The sequence below is a fragment of the Mustela erminea genome, chromosome 15, assembly GCF_009829155.1.
Source record: "Mustela erminea isolate mMusErm1 chromosome 15, mMusErm1.Pri, whole genome shotgun sequence".
NCBI lineage: Eukaryota > Metazoa > Chordata > Mammalia > Carnivora > Mustelidae > Mustela > Mustela erminea.
Window position 1 is genome coordinate 45,517,501 of NC_045628.1, and position 18,410 is coordinate 45,535,910.

The 18,410-nt window shown below is 33.6% G+C and overlaps 1 protein-coding gene across 2 annotated transcripts in view; it reads right to left on the reverse strand.

Annotated features, from left to right (window-relative positions):
• The window catches only part of TDRD3 (tudor domain containing 3), a 165,248-nt gene that overhangs the window by 23,995 nt on the left and 122,843 nt on the right, over window positions 1-18,410 (reverse strand). For both annotated transcript variants that reach the window (XM_032314337.1, XM_032314336.1), the window contains exons 11-12: window positions 16,773-17,623; window positions 10,899-11,024 (exon numbers count right to left, since the gene is read on the reverse strand). In XM_032314337.1, coding sequence (XP_032170228.1) covers window positions 10,899-11,024; window positions 16,773-17,623 — 977 coding nt within the window. The remainder of the gene's footprint in view (window positions 1-10,898; window positions 11,025-16,772; window positions 17,624-18,410) is intronic.

Genomic DNA, 18,410 nt, shown 5'->3' on the forward strand with positions numbered 1-18,410 from the left:
TAATAGGAAAGTGTATCATTTTCTTGAGATGTAAGTCTTATGTTCATTTCTAAATTATATCTAAAATGTTCCTAATGTAGTCTTTTTTTTATAATTAATTTTCTATGACAAAATTTAGAGTTTTCAGTCTCTAATTTCTTGAATAGTTCCTTAATTTTTCTTAGGGAATTATATATTTTAATTTCTGATCTCAATTACTTACATTTCTAATACATTTTAAACACATTCAGTGAGAAATTTTTCTCTTCTTTGCTTATTTCCTAAGAATGCAAGGATACAATTTAAATCAACTGGGCACATTGATTTGATAACAACTTTTTACCATTTCTAGGTGTTTTTATACTCAGCTCCAGTACATCTCAGTCCCTAACAGTCTTTGCATTTATGAGAACTACTATCAGTAGGGCTAGGTGTTAAATAAGCATCAATTATAATCAGGGATTATGAAAGATCAACCAGCAATATCAGTTTATTTGTGGCCAAAGCTTTTAGAGGCTTTTTGAACTTGAAAAGATGCCCTATGCAACCAGACTTCATTTGAGGATCAGTCTTGTCTGAGATGGAACATACCCAACCTAATATAATAGTTAAAAGCCACGTGAAACCTTTAAGATTAATAAAAAGGCAAATATTTGACATAAAAACAAAAAAGGAAGAGGACAAGGGGGAGGAGTCTGGATAAGGAGGAAGAAGAAAAGAAGGGGAACAAAACAGAAGAGAAAAAAATGCTTACCTAGAATAAACAAAAAATTCTGAATAAGTACTAACACTCTCAAACTCTTGATATGCCTCCCTTTTCCCCCTTGCTTTAAGACTTCAGTTCCATATTTAAAAAATTTAATTGTTTTACATACTCATGGTCAAGTTCAGGAATTCCTAATAATAATAATAATATTTGTATTCTCCGATCATTTTATGAGGTTAAAAAAAGGTACTTTTTCCATGTTATTTTCAGCCTTATTTACATAAGTCTCTTCAAGATAAAGGATCATTATATTCTCTCAGATCATTCATTAAATAGTACTAAAAGTGGTTATCAACATTAAAAAAAAGAACACAAATCCATACATTTTAAAATTTAAATCATACAGAAACAGAATTAAATTGACTCCTAATATCTTACTTTGTATAATAAGTTCATATCTGATCTTATCCTAATATCTTACTTTGTATAATAAGTTAAGCACGACCAAAAGGGCTTACCCTAATTTCTTAATCACATGATCTGGGGGGAAATGAGCATACTTCAGGCAAGATAAAAATGCCAGTAAGAGGTCATTATAAAGTTAATACTAGTTTTGGAAAGTCAGTGTTAGCTTTCCCAACTTACTTCCTTCTCATTACCCTATTCTTTTAATGTGCATAACAAAACTGTAATCAAGAACCATGCCAACAATGGTTCCCAGATTGGAACAATCTCAGTCTGATGGAGGCCTTATTAATATTTATTAGGTGGCTTCTGAAAGGAAAGAAATATATATCTTCTACTTCTCTTACATATTTTTAATCCTTGGGTATATAGGGCAATCTGTTGTCCAAAATAGCTTTGCTACAAAAAGAATCAGAGAATATTTATTGAAAAACTATCCTATTAAACTGTTACGCTCGGGTTTGATGTCTGATGAAGGACTCTTCAGTAATAAAGGTGACCACCAGAACTACATAAATCATTCAACACATAATTTCTGACCTCCTTCCACTGTTTTAGTTATCAGGCCACTTCATGTGCTCACTAAAAGCTCTAATCCCTTCAAGCTCTAAAAGACCTGGTATAGACAGTATGTATCTATCCCTTATTTATAGAGTTCCTATGCACTTCCACTAGCTACTGCCCAACCATAAATTCTGCCCTTGCTTATAATTATAAGTACCTGAAAAGGGCAGGTTTCTTAAAATAAGAATTTAAAAATAAATTAGAATTTTTGTCCCTCCAGATCACTCAGGTGAGCCCTGGAATTATATCCAAGATTATCAATTCATCTCACTTAATTGCTGGTACCAGGAAAACAAGAACAGAAGATCAAGAGCAGTAAAATATAAGAGGCTGCTTATTTTCTAGGAGGCTTTTAACAAGCTTTTAACTAATTAAAACAATATTATTGAAAAGCTTTAGGACATACCAACATATTAGTAAAAAAAGCAATATAAATGTTGAAACAAAATAGAATTTTTAGTCTTTTAGGATTCTCCTTCACTTAAGAATGTTCACTTACCCAGTGGAATTAACCTGCTTTGACACTTTCTTTTGAAATGTCATCTTAACAAAAAAAGGGATTTCACATTTTGCCTTAGACTAGTTTATTGGAGAATAACAAATACAAAACCCAAGTAAATGGTGAAAATGCATTATTGCTGGAACATGTAAATATCATGTGGGTTATCAGGTGAGAATTATAGAGAAGGACAGCAATATTATAAAGCTATAATGGTAGTCTTCACAAATGACAATTTCTAAAAGTTAATAAACAGACCTTTTCAGAATCAGAGTTAAGCTAATATAAAATTAAAAGACCAGTGAGTTACGTATTTGTAACACAAGATCTTTTTTTTTTTTTTAAAGATTTTATTTATTTATCAGAGAGAGAGAGGGGGAGAGAGAGCGAGCACAGGCAGACAGAATGGCAGGCAGAGACAGAGGGAGAAGCAGGCTCCCTGCCGAGCAAGGAGCCCGATGTGGGACTCGATCCCAGGACGCTGGGATCATGCTGAGCCAAAGGCAGCTGCTTAACCAACTGAGCCACCCAGGCCTCCCGTAACACAAGATCTTAATTTTATTTTTATGTAATAAAATACTATTACTAATGACACGAGTATTTAGAAGGGACCTAAAATTTCAGGAATATATTCTGTCCTCTATTCAAAGAAAAGTTAAGAATCTAAAAACATATTTGAGGATAAAATTGTCTTTTATATATTTAGTCTCTATTTGTAACACAAAAATTGAATATTATGTTACTAATAAGACGTTTGGAACATCTAAAACAATATATTTAAACATAAATCTTCATCCTATCTTAAAGCTAGGAAATTTGAAACTAGAAGGAAAGTAACAAGATAGTTAAGATCTTTTCCAAAATATATCCCATAGACTTTCTGTCACAGGTTAAAAAACAAACAAACAAACAAACAAAACCCCACAGAATTCTATGAGCAAATAGGTTTGTGAAGCTATTATCTAATCTCTCTCTTAGAGATTAAAAGACATATCACTGGTATGAATGTTAAATAGTAATTTCTAAATAAAAATAATAAAAAATAAAAGCATTCAAAGCTAATTAACATAAGCTCATAGATCTAATAAGTGATTTATCAAGGTTGCAGGATAACTACAAATCACTGAGGAAGGAAATTATAGAAGACCTAAACAAATGGAAAAAACAAAAAAAAAAACAAAATAAAATACATATTGTCTTAATAAGTCCCATAATAAAAAACCAAACTTAATTTTCCTTAACCCAGCATTTTCCTTTAACCAGAAAGCGGAACACACTTCAGAAAATCCTGAGCTAAGTGAACTAGACATTAAAAAATATACACAAAAAATTAGTGACTTTTGTATTCTTATCGTGGTTTAAGTTGCTTAACTAGAGCCTCTTCAATTATGTTTACTCTTTTTTTTTTTTTTTTTTAAGATTTTAGCGAGAGAGGGAACACAAGCAGGGGGAGTGGGAGAGGGAGAAGCAGGTTTCCCGCTTAGCAGGGAGCCCAATGTGGGTTCCATCCCAGCACTCCGGGACCATGACCTGAGCCCTGAGGCAGATGCTTAATGACTGAGCCACTGAGGCACCTCCAATTATGTTTACTCTTAATAAACTATATGGGTTTCTTTTTAAAACAAATAAAATGTACTCACTGTTGTAGTACTTCCTTTCCCTTCTGAATGGGGCTCTCAGTCAATGACAGGTTGCTAAGGGAGTTATATCAAGCCAAGGTGTAAAACTGTTGCTAGTAGTTCTCAAGTTTAAAAGAATTGGAAGCTCTATAACACTTGAGTATTTCACTCAAGGAGACAGATCAACTCTACTCTTTCCTAGAGATGTGATAGTGAAGCCTATTGTTCATGATTCTAGAATAAATAGTACATGTCCAGTAAAGTTCAGAAAATTAAGCTCAGGAGGAAGGGTAGTCCACAGACATCAAAAGATACCACCTTCTTTTAAAGGTTAAAAAAAAAAAAAAGCCAAGAGGATATAAGGCTGTTTTGGAAATAGAGTGAAAGCAGAGAGATACGACTAATAAATGAGATGGCCAAAGTTAAGAATATAGAAAAACAGTGTTAAGTAGAGATACAAGATGACCATGTAAAATTAACAAAGAGAATCAACAACTGACAACTGACTATGGTATGCAGCCAAATATGTATCCTAAGTCCCCTTGTAGCCAGTCACCATCAGGGTTCACAATCACTGACTTCAGAGGAGATGTGCTGCGTGGGCTCCATCTGAAAGTGAATGAAGGCTGTGGCACAATAAGTGATATTCTTTTTCTGTTTTTTTAGGTGCAGATGGAAGAGGGTCAGAAATTTACTTGAAACTACAATAGAACTGAGTGCATTTTTAAAATTCAAGAATGCCCCTTCAGATTTATAAAAATCTTTAAAATACACTGACATGAGTGTCTAGTCAAGGTACATGCCCAAAGGAAAGGTGACATATTTGGAAACAGAGAAATAAAACGAAACAAAAATATTCCTCAAATTCATTTATTTTACTATTTTATTTCCTGTGCAGTGAGTATATTAGCAAGTCTTTTGCATTGTATGCAAAGGAATGGTAAAATTCAGTGCAGTTTGAAATTATAGTTTTAAAAGCCCTGGTAAGTAAAGTAAATGAAAAAAACAAAAATTTACACTTAGAAGAAAGCAAGGCTTGAGCCTACTTAGAGCCTACTTAATCAAAAAAGTCAAAGGAAAAATATTTCACCTGACAATCCCAGCACCCTTCAGCTAAAGGTCTCACCCATGATGTCTCCTTATGACTACTTTGAAGGAAAAAGCAAATCATATAATACCCAGCATAAATCTAAAGCATCATGGATTCAATTTCTAATTAACCAACATCATAATTCAGGGTTCCACACTTTAGGTTGCTATTAATAAAGCTGAGACTTAGAAAAGAAAAGATTAACCTATTATCTATTGGCATGCACTTATACAAAAAGAAAATGTTGCAGATTTTTCAGTTATGCTAACTTGATTCTTAATGTTAATATTCAAATAATTTAAGGCTTGGATTGTTTTATGAATTACAATTAAAGTTAGAAACAAAATCATAGTATAACTATAGTAACTTTAAAAAGACAGACAGCACATCTTCAGTAATATCCTGACATGTTACTTCACTTTGGAAGTTATTTCACCTTTGGAAAAAGTAACATGAAATAATAATATAACCTGTACATTCATTGCTCAATAAAGAACAACTCAGATTACCCAGAATTTAAAGGTGTTTTGATATATATAGTTCCTTTGAGTAGATCACAATAGATTAAGTTATCAATAGCAAAATTCAAATAGTACTTTTTGTACAGGCTCTTAAAATTATTAGCTGGAATATTATTCTCTTAGTATTCATTTAAATGGTGAAATAAAATGTCTCTATTGAATAATAGAGCAGGGTCAAAACTAGATATCAACGTTTTCATAGTAATCTGTTAGGTCTGGTTGTCACAAATGAAATATGGGCTTCAGGGGGTAGAAACCAACAGTATTAAGTGGACATATCTATGCATATGGCACACATTTATGAATGAATAATCTTTCCCTCTATGTGAGCAGCTTTCATATCTACAGTGAAGTATTGCATATTCTACTACCTCCACTGGGAACTGTGAAAGGTTGGGTCACTGATGAAGAAATAAAGGCTATCAAATACAAACAAACTTTATTAAATTAAAACTTGAAGATATTGCATGGAATCCCTAAATTCCATCATCTGTGATTTGAAAATTATGTTCTTAAATGGGGCTAAGCTAGCCGTACAGTTTCATTCTGATTAATTCTGTTTACACCACAACAAAACAAAACAGAACACAATGAGTTCTGCCCATACGACAATGTTTGAAGGGAAAGTTTCCCGAGATAGGTCTGGTGGAAAAAAATGTATTTCAGTGTTTCAGTGACCTTAATCAACTTATGCTTTTAGTGCAGAAATTTAAGTATGGTAAATTATACCCACTAATTTATTTAAGAATTATCAGCAAGAATGAAAAACCTCTGGACTACGATCAAATATGTGCTTGTACTTTTTATTGGATACTAATTAGCAGAACCTCACTGTTACATAATTCTAATTTTCCTTTCAAGTTAATGATTTCTATAACAATTATCCTCTTTTTAATATCTATTATGATCTTTTGATATCAAATACAAACTAGCTATAGCCTAACTTTATCACTACATCATTAAAATTACTAACATGACCTTGTTCTAATACATTTAGGATCTATTTTAACTCATTAATTTATGTATCATAACTCTCAATCTCCTTCCTCATTAAATAGGTTAGGGCTTTTTTGATTATATATTTCTTTTTAATATTTTTATTAGTGATAGAATAATTTATAGTTTTTTATGAACATCATTTGAATTTAAAAAGGTAACTTTCAAATGTGCTCCAAGGATGTCATTATAAAATATTTGTACAAAGTTACTTCAAAAGTAAAACCTGAGATAGCTTCTTTTGTAAAGTATACTAAAACTGAAAAAAATATATATATAATTCTTAAAAAAAACAGAACCCAAACCCTCCTAAAAACAAATTTTACTTTTTAAATAGATAAGAACTTTTAAAATAGAAAAAAATCATTAAGTCATACTTTTTTCTTCCACATTAATTTTATATTTAAACTAAGGTGGAATAAAGACCTAAACATTATTTAAATTACAACTTCAGTAAACAAGATTTTTTCCACTTGTATTTTATCTTAAAGCTTCAAGAAGAAATAAAAAAGACCCTCATAAGATATTTGTTTCACGTAACTGGAACTATAACTTTCTTCTAACTTTGTGCAGTGCACACGGATTTTTGTGTGTTTTGTGCACTAACATATCCATCACCTAGGGTAGCGCAGCACCTAATAGATGTACAATGAATATTTGTTGAACAGATGAAAACAGAAAAACATTTAAAATAGGATGATCATCTAAAAGGCAGTAACAATCCATCTGTCTAAAATTACTGCCTAAGATGGTGTTAAGGCCTTAGAACTAAGCATTATCTACATAATCACAATTATTTTTGTTGAAACAATAGCTGAACCAGATCTTTTCCTGATATTAAGAAGTACTATGAATTTATAAAAAAAAAGTTTAGAAACCAGCCAAGTTCAAAAACATTTCTTGGGATATAAAAGCCTCCACAGAACCCAGGTCATAAAAATGCTTGGAAAATCAAGACCTGACAAGTGTCTCTCCAGGGTTAGGAAAGCAATTCAGAAGCAACTACACTCTAAAAACACAAAAGGTTTGTCTCAGCAGCAGCGCCAGGGTATTTTACAGTAATTCCAAATTGCCTGTGGCATCTTTTTACTGGTTTCCCGGTATAGGCTTTAGAGTTAAAAGGAACCAATTTGGAAAGGGCCTGCAGGAAACACAAATAGCAATTTGCTCTGCTCCCTAATGTTTTCTCATACAGTCATCAGAAATAGAAAATAATGCACTTTTCTTCCTATATAATTTTACAAATAATATGAAACTCACTAATGCTTCATCTACTTTGGAAAAATAAAGAAAATCGTATAATGTTTAAAGAACATTGGGGGAAAAAAGTGAGAGCATTCATCCAGTTAAGAAAAGTTATAAACCCCACACTATGTGGGATATTTAGAGAGCTCATTATAATAAAGACACTAAATTTAAAAGGTAATATTTAATGACAGCTAAAAGAACCAGGTGAAATCTAGCTAGAACACAAAAAAATCAAGGATGACTTACCAAAAAGTTTACTGAATCATTTTGGAGGAAATAAAATATTTAATCATAATCAGAGCATACATTTTCACCATCTAAAATATCAACATTGATTATGTTCTGGAAATAAAAAGAAGTATCCAAATGGAAAGGGAAAATAAGTATGTAGTCTACAGAGCAAAGGTGAATAACTCCTAAACTTTATAAGAAAAATAACTCTTGGATTTAAAGTATTATATTGATTTTCATTTTAATTTTCCATACGAGAGACTATGAATTTAGTCTCTGAGTCTCTTTAGATTTCATGCTTTTTATTTAATGATTTACCCTTATGCCTTTAAGAGACAATACAGGCAACTGATTTCTATAAAAGCTTTTGGTTTATATGCAAGTTTTTGGGTTGTTTTTCCAGCAAACTATCAGAAAACTCTTCAATGAATGATCATTGCTACATTTAGGAAAATGAGGTTCTTCCAAAATCTTACACCAATAACAAACAAACTCTTTAATAAAAGATACAATATAATACCACAATTAAAAATAGTGCAAGAGTTAAAAATTAAAAATTACACAATCCATGGTGTGAGTGAACAACTGTGTTAAGGCTTCTAAAAACTTCACTGTACCTTTGCAGCCTTTTAATTTTTCTAGTAGGACTTGTCAATTAGCATTTTCTTCTTATTGATTTAGTGAATATTTGCTTTTGATTAACTTAAAACTTATCACAAAGAATAAGTGCTCATAGATCCCAACATTAATACTCTCAGAGGCCAGGAGAACACAACGCTAACTCTACGGTTAAATGTATTAACAACTGCATGCACTCTGGTTCTTCAGGGGCTTTTTATGGAAAAATGCACATACGTATTTTTTTTTAAATGGAGATGAATGAAGATGATGGTGACATCATCTGCATATCAAGGAGATGCTTCTACAAACTAAGTCAGATATTGAAGCAGATAAAGAAGAATGATCTTGTCCCCCCAAACAATGTTTATGATGCAAAAATATCTGCTATATTAATTTACACAAAATCATAAAATATCAACAATCACAGGAGAGAAAAATACCAAAATCTTCAAAAGATTTAGTGATTCTATCCTGCTTCTTTCTCTAAAATACTTCAAGCATTTTACAAGATTTTTAAGCTGACTGCAAAAAAGTAAATTGGTAAAAAAATGGAATAAAGCATAGATGAATATTCCCAAATGGGTAGAAAGAATATGAAAGTATTGCTGTGGTTCAGAATTGCTACATGGGCTGTGACATCTGATAAAGTTATTGTCCAGCTAAATTTACATGGACTTAAAATCAGTGATAAAGCAATGAAGACTATCAAGGCGGGGAAAGGCAAAGCCACTGACTAGAAAGAAAATTATCACTCAGTACCAAACACCTTTGAATGGAAGAGCTACAGTGAGGAACGACAAATGTGCTCAGCAGTTATGACCACCCTAAAACAGAGAAAGGAAGTAGAAAAGAGGTAAAGTAAGGAAGCAAAATTTTTCTCTAGGGAGAAAAGAATAAAATCAATCTCTTAGCAAATCCTTTAAAAAATTAAAAAAAAAAAAAAACCGAAAGGTAAAAACTCTATTTTGACCCTTTGACTGTAATAGTTAAACACATTTGAAAGCACATTATGAACACCAAACCCGGACTCATCTTCTAGAAATATAGACTTAATAAATAATTATTTTTACCATCAAAATGAGATTAAGAGGTATTAATGGAAAAAAAGAGAAAGAAAATAGCCAGTCATATGAGAATCAGAGGGGCAAAGATATGTTTACATCAAGTTTCCCCAAGAAAAGAAAGACATAAATTAAGTACTGATGGTATTTTTCAGTCTTTTTTAGAGAAAAAGTGTCTAAACTTTAGACAATGAGAGTGAGGAGAAAGATCTCTTAATTAAATATATGAAACATTAGTAATATATTATAAAATATGAAATGATAAATTATCTAGAAAATTACAGTTTTTCTAGAATAAAAAGGTAAAGAATAAAGTTCCATGGCCCAAAGCATAATTACTGGTACTAGGCTTTTTGTTGTTGTTTTATTTCTTTTGAGGAGAAGGGATGGGGAAATGGGTAGGTGACACTGAGGTGGTGACAGAAAAATGTAAGAAGACCAAAACTAAACTAAAGTCAGCAAATGAGGAGACACTACATATTTCAATGATAGGCTAATGTCTGAATAATACAATTTCATAGTATATATTGATATTTTAGAGAAACAGAAACAAATTAGACTTCTAATGATAATTTTATTAACAGCTACTTATAAATTAGAGAAGGGAAATTAAAAAAAAAACTGTATGAAACTAATTTTAATATGCCTTACCCTCCTGATTTTCTTGAAATGTAGCTGAGAATCTATCTATACAAAGTCACATAAGTCCTTATATGAAATAGACTCCCATGAGGCCAATAGTTCTAAATTACATCATCAAAATTATCACAGAACTTTGATATACATTGGGCAACAAAATCAAATAATTATTAAACAGATACTATTGTCAATCTGTACATACACATATGTAAATATATATGTAGTACACACAGGATGACTTTATGTATAATTTAAAGTATTTTTCTTAATTTGATATGTAACTAAAAAAAATAAAGAATATACACATATCCAACAGGGATTTAAATCTGACAACTGCTGCACATAATTTAGTCAAATTTTAAGGAACAAGCTAGGAAGGAACAAAATATGCACAAAGACTTGCAAACGTAAAAAAGGGCACCTATTTCCAAAGCATAATATAACAAAGCATTACACAAGAAAAGTTAATTCCAATGCATTCACTTTTATTGTAGTTCAATGCAACCAATTAGAATTTTATTTTAGGAGTAGCCAGTTTCAAGCAAATTCAAAATATTTTTTTCCACTGGCAAATTTTTTTATTGCTATGACTAATCTTTTAGAGCTACGCATTTTCTTCAAAATAGCTTATGCCTCCGTACAGAATTTGGATCACGTACCCATGCCTCTGTCTGAATGGGCCTGACGTTGCTTAGTAGCACCTCTTCATAGTTTCCATAATCAATGAATTTAACAACTGCTGTCATACCTGAAGAATGGAGAGCTTCGACTTCTGCTCTATAAAACTGAGGAGACAAAAACCAGTTTTAAATATGACAATCGATATTGTCTACAAAGGGCAATATTTGATGGAAATGTAAATACAATACATTTGTTACAATACAATGTGCATTTTTTAAAAGCTCATTTTTTAAGATTAATTTTTAGTGAAATACATTTATATTGTGAAATGATTACCATAGTAAGTTTAGTTAAGTCCATCACCACACACAGTTACAAAGCTTTTTTTCTTGAAAACTTTTAGGATCTACTCTCTAAGCAACTTTCCAATACATAATACTTGAAAGAAAATTTTTAAGGCAATAATATTTTTAAGAAAGAAAACTTACCTTTAGATAATCATAAGCTGTCTAAAAAAAGGAGAGAAATTCTCTCAGCCATAGGAGTTCTGACATTAGTAAGATTTCAGGACAGAAGGAAGAGGGTCAGCAGAGAATATTCACATGTTAATGGGTATAAAAAGAACTAGTGTTATGTTTTGTTGTTAGCCAGTGAAGCCCTTTTACAATATTAGTCAGACAATTCTTAGTCCTGATCAGAAAATAGAACTATGGAGCAATTTATGTAACAAACAGAAATATACTACAAAAATAAATCTCTAAAAAAAAGCCTCACTGCCACAGTCGCTGCAGGCAGCTGGGGTGAAGTAGGGATACCAGATAAGGAGTAATCACATTACTTAGATCCAGGATTTACAGGATTGGACACACTGCAAGACTAGACTACTTTATTTTATCAGTTTACCTAATGTAATTTGGCTCTGGGAACTAATTCACATTAACAAACTCACAAGGAGCTGATTTACATTACAATAACAATCAAATTTTTTTCTGTTAAGGTAACTAGAAGTAGGTCAATTAACTAATTGAAGTACTGCTCTACTACAGGTCAACCCACTCAGGACCCAAATTATAGGTCTGAATGTTCCTTAGTGAAGAGGAAATGAAAACAAAAAACTATTTACTTTTAAGGACTATTTCTTTCAAACGATGGCAGTTGGATGCCCTTATTATAACACTACCTACTCTAACAGGATCTCTTCATAAGCTCACCAAAATAGAAAATGTTAAAGACAACACAAATGCTTATTGTCTACATCCTTCTAAAATACATTATCCTGACTAGACCAGGGAAAAAAATACCTGTTTTTACTGATTAACATCACAAAGGTTATGAGGTTAATCTATAGTGTTTCTTTGCTAGGTCTGGATGCTGGCAAGTTTAGAGACACCATGCAGGAATTTTTCTTTTCTTTCTTTCTTTCTTTCTTTCTTTCTTTCTTTCTTTCTTTCTTTCTTTTCTTTCTTTCTTTTTCCCCCCTCACTTCCTTCCTTCCTTCCTTCCTTTTTTCCTTCCCTTTCTTTTCCCTTCCCTCCTCCTTTCCCCTCCTCTTTCCTCCTTCGCCCCCTACCCCTCCTGTCCCCTTTCCTCTCCTTTGGAATTTTTCTTATATTAGAGTTCTTGACATATGCTCACATCTATCTATCCCTCCTTTATTTCTTAACCTCACACTTCTGTGATCGGTGAATTGCTGTATTTCTGGACCTATGCTTCAATTGTCAGTTCTGGTAAGTTCAACAAACAAGAGTTATATCCAAGGAAAACAAATAAGTTGACATCCTTTTACAAGCTTAAAGTCTAATAAAAACAACCTGCGGAAAAAATGCCTTCTATATAACACGGACTGCACTCTACTAATGGTGCAGTAATACTGCACTTAATAAGGCTGAGGCGTTTGGGAAGAACTTGCTGGAGCAGACGACAATGGCTATAGTCTTCAAAGATGAAGAAGGTTTAGCTAAGTAAAAAAATTGAGGAGGGAGTTCCACAGAAAGTTAATGAGATATAAAATATGGAGATGAGTGCAGGAAACTGGAAAGTTTAGAGTTAATTATGGCATGATGTGAGAAGGGCCAACCAATAGGAAATCAGATGGACATGAAGATAAGGGCCAGCAGATGGGATCTGGATGCATGCTATAGGCTAGATTTGTTCCACAGACGACAGATTCTAACTAGAAAGAATGACATGGTATAAGACCAGGATCAGTGATAGTAGTTTCAATGACAAATTGAAGAAGAATAAGGTTTAAGACAAGAAAACCATTTTGGAGGTTGGTACAGTATTCCAGTTGAGGTCAGAAAAACTGAACTAACTACGACAGTGGAGAGAGAAGGAGAATTGTCCCAAATTCTCAAATCCTTCTATGGAAATAAAGGTTGAGAGAAGGCAAGATACTATGAGAAACTTTTTAAATGATAGATTATGCTAATTAGTTTATTATGCTCAATATCACACTACAATGCAATTAAGACTGCAGTTTCTTAACAACAGTTATAACTCATGTCTTTCTTAAATCTTTGTCTTGGTTGGTCTCTGGTTAGAAAATTGGAAAACTGATTATTCTTGACAAAACATTTAAAAGCTATCTTTTAAATTAGGTGTTTTCAGAAGACAAGTAATCCCATCTCTTTCAGAGGGTGAATATTATTTGTTTAACGGTGTAATTTTAGAAAGCCCACAGTCGCTCACTCTAAAATAAAAGTACACATCCAATTAAAACTAAAACAGTCACCCTAGATCATCCAATTATTCTAAGAATACTCTAAAAGATCAAAACATTTTGGGAACTGTTAGGTACTCTCTTTCACAAACTAAATGCCATTATATTAAATATATTTAGAAAAGCAACAGATGAATTCAGTATTATTTGATTTTTTGAGATAACTAGTTAAAAATAAAGCTTTATTAATAATTTCATTATGTATTTGAAGAAATTAGGGTAAGAGCACAGATAGAACTATCTGATATGTCCCAAGTACCTGACACTTGGCAGCTACTCAATTACAGTTTACTCAACATTTGTTGAAGAACTTATCTGTTGAGTCTAATATCTGAATATATGTAGGTCTGTTATTATTCTCTATTGCTTACTTCTTATTCATTTTCTCTCTCTGCATTTTTAACGACATCTCCTAATTTTTTATAGGATACCACACACTACATATGAAATACAGAAGAGGTTCTAGAAAATGTTATTTTTCACAAAAAGAATATTATATTTTCTTTTGGCAGCAGACAGAGTACAAATAGAGATCCTTGAGCCTGTAAATCGCTGGTTTTAGGCTTTGAAATGGCTTGTTTGTATTAGTTTTGCACTTATTACTAGGATATGATCTTTGTGCGATTTCAATAGAAACCATGAGTCATATACTAACACTTTCAAAAGTTACTGAACTTGAAACTCCATTTACTTCCTCTGCTCACTCTGCTCATCAAGATCACCAATAATCTTACATTGTCCATTACAAAAAAAAACCTGTCCATTCTCAGCTTAATCAAACTTTCACAGAAGCAACTGACACAAGTAGCCACTCCCTCTTGGATAGATACCTTTAGCTCTATCAACCAATGCTGATTTCCAACTACTTTACCTTTACTTGCCTTTACCAAGAGGGAGAAACAGCTAAATATAAATAGTCTCGCACTATCTAAATCAAATAATTCCTGTATGTTGGAAACCGAGTAGCCTGAGTTTTAAGAGTAAGAGTCTGGGTGGTGAAGATCACCTGTACTTGCTTTCCAGGCCTTCCTAACAGCAAGGGAAGAGCCAGTGAAATAGTTCCAACCAATGAGACTGTCTGATGGTATTTCTGGAATGGCTTCTGCTTTTCTTGAAGAAGAAGGGAGAAGAGAAGGAGGAGAAGGAGAAGCAGGAGGAGAAGGCGGTAGCGGCAGCAACGATGACACACTAGTGCTGTCTCCTCCTCTTTCTAGCTTTGAAGAAAAACTAAACAGTAGAGATGCTGCTTCTAGACAGATGCAATCCCACATTGATACAAAAACCTTACATGACTATGCCATCTAGTTATACCACCCTGTACCCTTCTCCTTGCTATCACTGGGAAACACCTAACACCCTGCTTATGCTTCATCATTCACTGAACACAAGAGGCCCTAGTTCCTGATCTCCGGTCCAACTGCATCCTTTTAAAAGATCTAACCACATTCCCTAGCCTGAATGTCAGTTGCCTGAAATCTACAGTTAACTGCATCCACTACTCCTTTTAGCCAAACACAAATACTCATGGGCACAGCCTTACCTTCTCAACTGAAACTACTCTACCTATGAAATATTTATTTCAAATATTTTTTTCTTTAACTTAATCCTCACATCCACCCAGCTCTCTCACACTATAACTCCTCTTTTTTGTTTTTTACTATGATCTTGCTGATATGTCCAGTTCCCTACCAATCTCCTTTTTTTCCAATATAAGTGCCTCCTTCAGAATTAACTAATTACAGGGTGTACAAGTAATTATGAAATCCCTCCATCGTGGGAGAAGCAGGGCTGCCGAGGAAAACTAGACAGAGCCCTGCCTTCAAGAAACTGAAAATTATGGTAAGAGAAAGAGCTTATCAATCCTAGAACCAAAACTAAAAATACTTACATACTATGGTAAATTTTAGAACGTGAACAAGGCACTGATTGAGAAAGACAACAGTGATGGAAGGAGGAAGGGGCAGGGGAAAGAAGGCTTCTCCAGGAATTGATCTTGGAGCCAAGCCTCAAGAACGAGAAAAATAGTTGGTAGAAGAGCATGTTGGGCGGAAGGGAAAACACATGCAAAGGTCCTTCTCTCTGAGCGTCTTTCCTCTTTCCCCTCCTGTTCCCTATTAGTATCATCCCTCCATTCCAGACTCTTATCTAATCCACTGTATTCCTTCTTGACTTGTATCTGTCTTTCCCTTCGCTTTCTCCATGATTTCTTGCTTTTTACTGTAGCCAGCATATAACACAGAACTAAAGAATGTTTAAATTATTGGCTTAAGGGGCGCCTGGGTGGCTCAGTGGGTTAAGCCTCTGCCTTCAGCTCAGGTCATGATCTCAGGGTCCTGGGATCGAGCCCCAGATCGGGCTCTCTGCACAGCAGGGAGCCTGCTTCCCTCTCTCTCTGACTGCCTCTCTGCCTACTTATGATCCCTGTCTGTTGAATAAATAAAGAAAAATCTTTAAAAAAAAACACAAATTATTGGCTTAATAATTATCATTAATGTTAGCTAAATAATTAACCTTCCCATTATTTTTTTAAGTAGGCGAATTGCGTATTTTCTTCAATTTAAAAACAAAATCTGCAGAATTTAACTCTGTGTCACTCAACTCATTTTCTTCCTTGTGAATCAGTATAACTTTATTAGAAAGAAAAGTAAACATTGATAGTTCAGTTGATGATAAATGAAGTAACTGATCAACTTCACTTAATTACTTTTTTTTTTTTTTTTAAAGATTTCACTTATCTATTTGACAGAGAGAGAGATCACAAGTAGGCAGTAGGCAGAGAGGCAGGCAGAGAGAGAGAGAGGAGGAAGCAGGCTTCCCGCTGAGCGGAGAGCCCGATGCGGAGCTTGATCCCAGGACCCTGGGATCATGACCTGAGCAGAAGGCAGAGGCTCAACCCACTGAGCCACCCAGGCACCCCCACTTAATTACTTTTAAATACTGTTCTGATATATGATCTAAAATCAAACCTTACCTAACCAAATTTTGAGACCGAGTCTCCCTAACCATTCATAAAAATATTAAATATTTTATTTTTCCTTTTATAAATTACTTATCTATAAATCTGTTCAAAGACTTTAAACAGTTATAGCCATAGAACAAAACTCACAGTCCCAAAGCATGGCCGTCTATACTCTCACTGCAATGTGACATTTAGTAATACCAGTATATGATAACTTCAGTGCATGCATACCTTGTTGTCTTCCCAGTAAAGTGCAAAACATTCGTCTCCAGGTTTCCACAATTTTGCGTACTCCATAGGAATAGATGATTCCAGTACTTTTTCTGGTTTAATAGGCCCAGATCTTCTTTTGGGCCCACTACTGTAAAACACTTTATCATCATAGGGCGTAGCTGTGACGGGTCCTGTTGGCTTAATAGGTCCTACTCGCCGGCCCTTCAGTGGCATGTCTGTCTCTCCATTTGGAACACCAATGAAACTATTAGTTCGGACAGGATTCTGGAAATCAGTATTTACATTAAAATGTTTTTCAATTTTTATACCACTGAAAGTTTCATTAGTTATTGTTCGTGGTTTCCTGTCATAAAAATGATCAGGATTTGCTGTTTGGTTTTCTCTTTTCCCACGTTTTTGATTATTATAATCAGTGGATTCTTGAGGAAGTGGATTTTCTTTTGCCTCTGCATAGGACGGGCCTTTTCCTGATCTGCTTTGCATAGAGTTATCCCTTTTTTTGAAAGCACCATCACTGTGCTGAGAACTTATAGGGTATGTAGTATCTTTAGTTCTGTCATATCTGGAATAGGGTCTATCACACTTGATTCTCTCTTCAGCCCATACTTCAGATCCTGAAGAAGTACTTGGTCTTTCAGAACCTCTGTTTCTAGGTAATCCACTGCCTTCTAAAACTGACTTTGAATTTTGGGTGTCTCTTTGAAAACGAGGAGGTTTCTCATTTCTTGGCTGTCTGGTATCATTTCGCGGAAGATACCTTGGTTGATTATTATCTTTTACTCCATTTTGCTCAGTATTTGACAATCTGTGCTGTCCCTGATGAAGCTGCTGCAGCTGTGATTTAGGTTCTGAAAAATAAAAGTTTATTACATATGTATTAAATGAAGGCTCTGCATTAGAACCGGATTATTTAAAAATATCTAACAATTGTTATGTTAATATGAATTATCAAGCTACTTATTCTACCACCTTCCACTACCTCCCCACCTCATTACCTTAATCCCTCTCTGCTTCCTTCAAGTTCTGTATTCCTAATGTATTTCTGATTTACAGTTTTCACTAATGTGGCTGGCTAGCCACATCAGTGAAGTAAGACGATGTGAACCATGAGACAATGGTGGAAATCTAGAAGGAATCTATCTTTGTCCTTGAATGTTTGTATTCTTGTAATATAGCTAACCATATGTGCTATTCTGGTAATTCACTTTCCAAGACATTAATGAAACAGAATTGCAAACTGCTAAGAAGCTGCTATGAAACTGTACAACTAATGCTTTCCCAACTCTTTCCCAAATTCCACTTCAATTTAAATACATATGCTATCATTGTCTGTCAAGTTCTAGCCTCTGCAAAAATGTTACTCCTCAACTCTGTCTGGATCTGGAATTGTTAACGTGTTTAGATTACAAATAGATATCCTACCATAGAAAAGAATAAATAATTTTTTGACTTATCAAAGTAATTAAGAGCAGGTAATACTTGGAAATACAGAAAAAAATGTCAAAAATATGAGTAAGCACAATAGTGCAGATAATGTCCAACTAGTAACCCAAAGCAGTAACATGGTAAATACATACTAATGGATAATTTACTGTCTATATTTCATGTAGTGATTTTTATTGTACTTCAATCTGT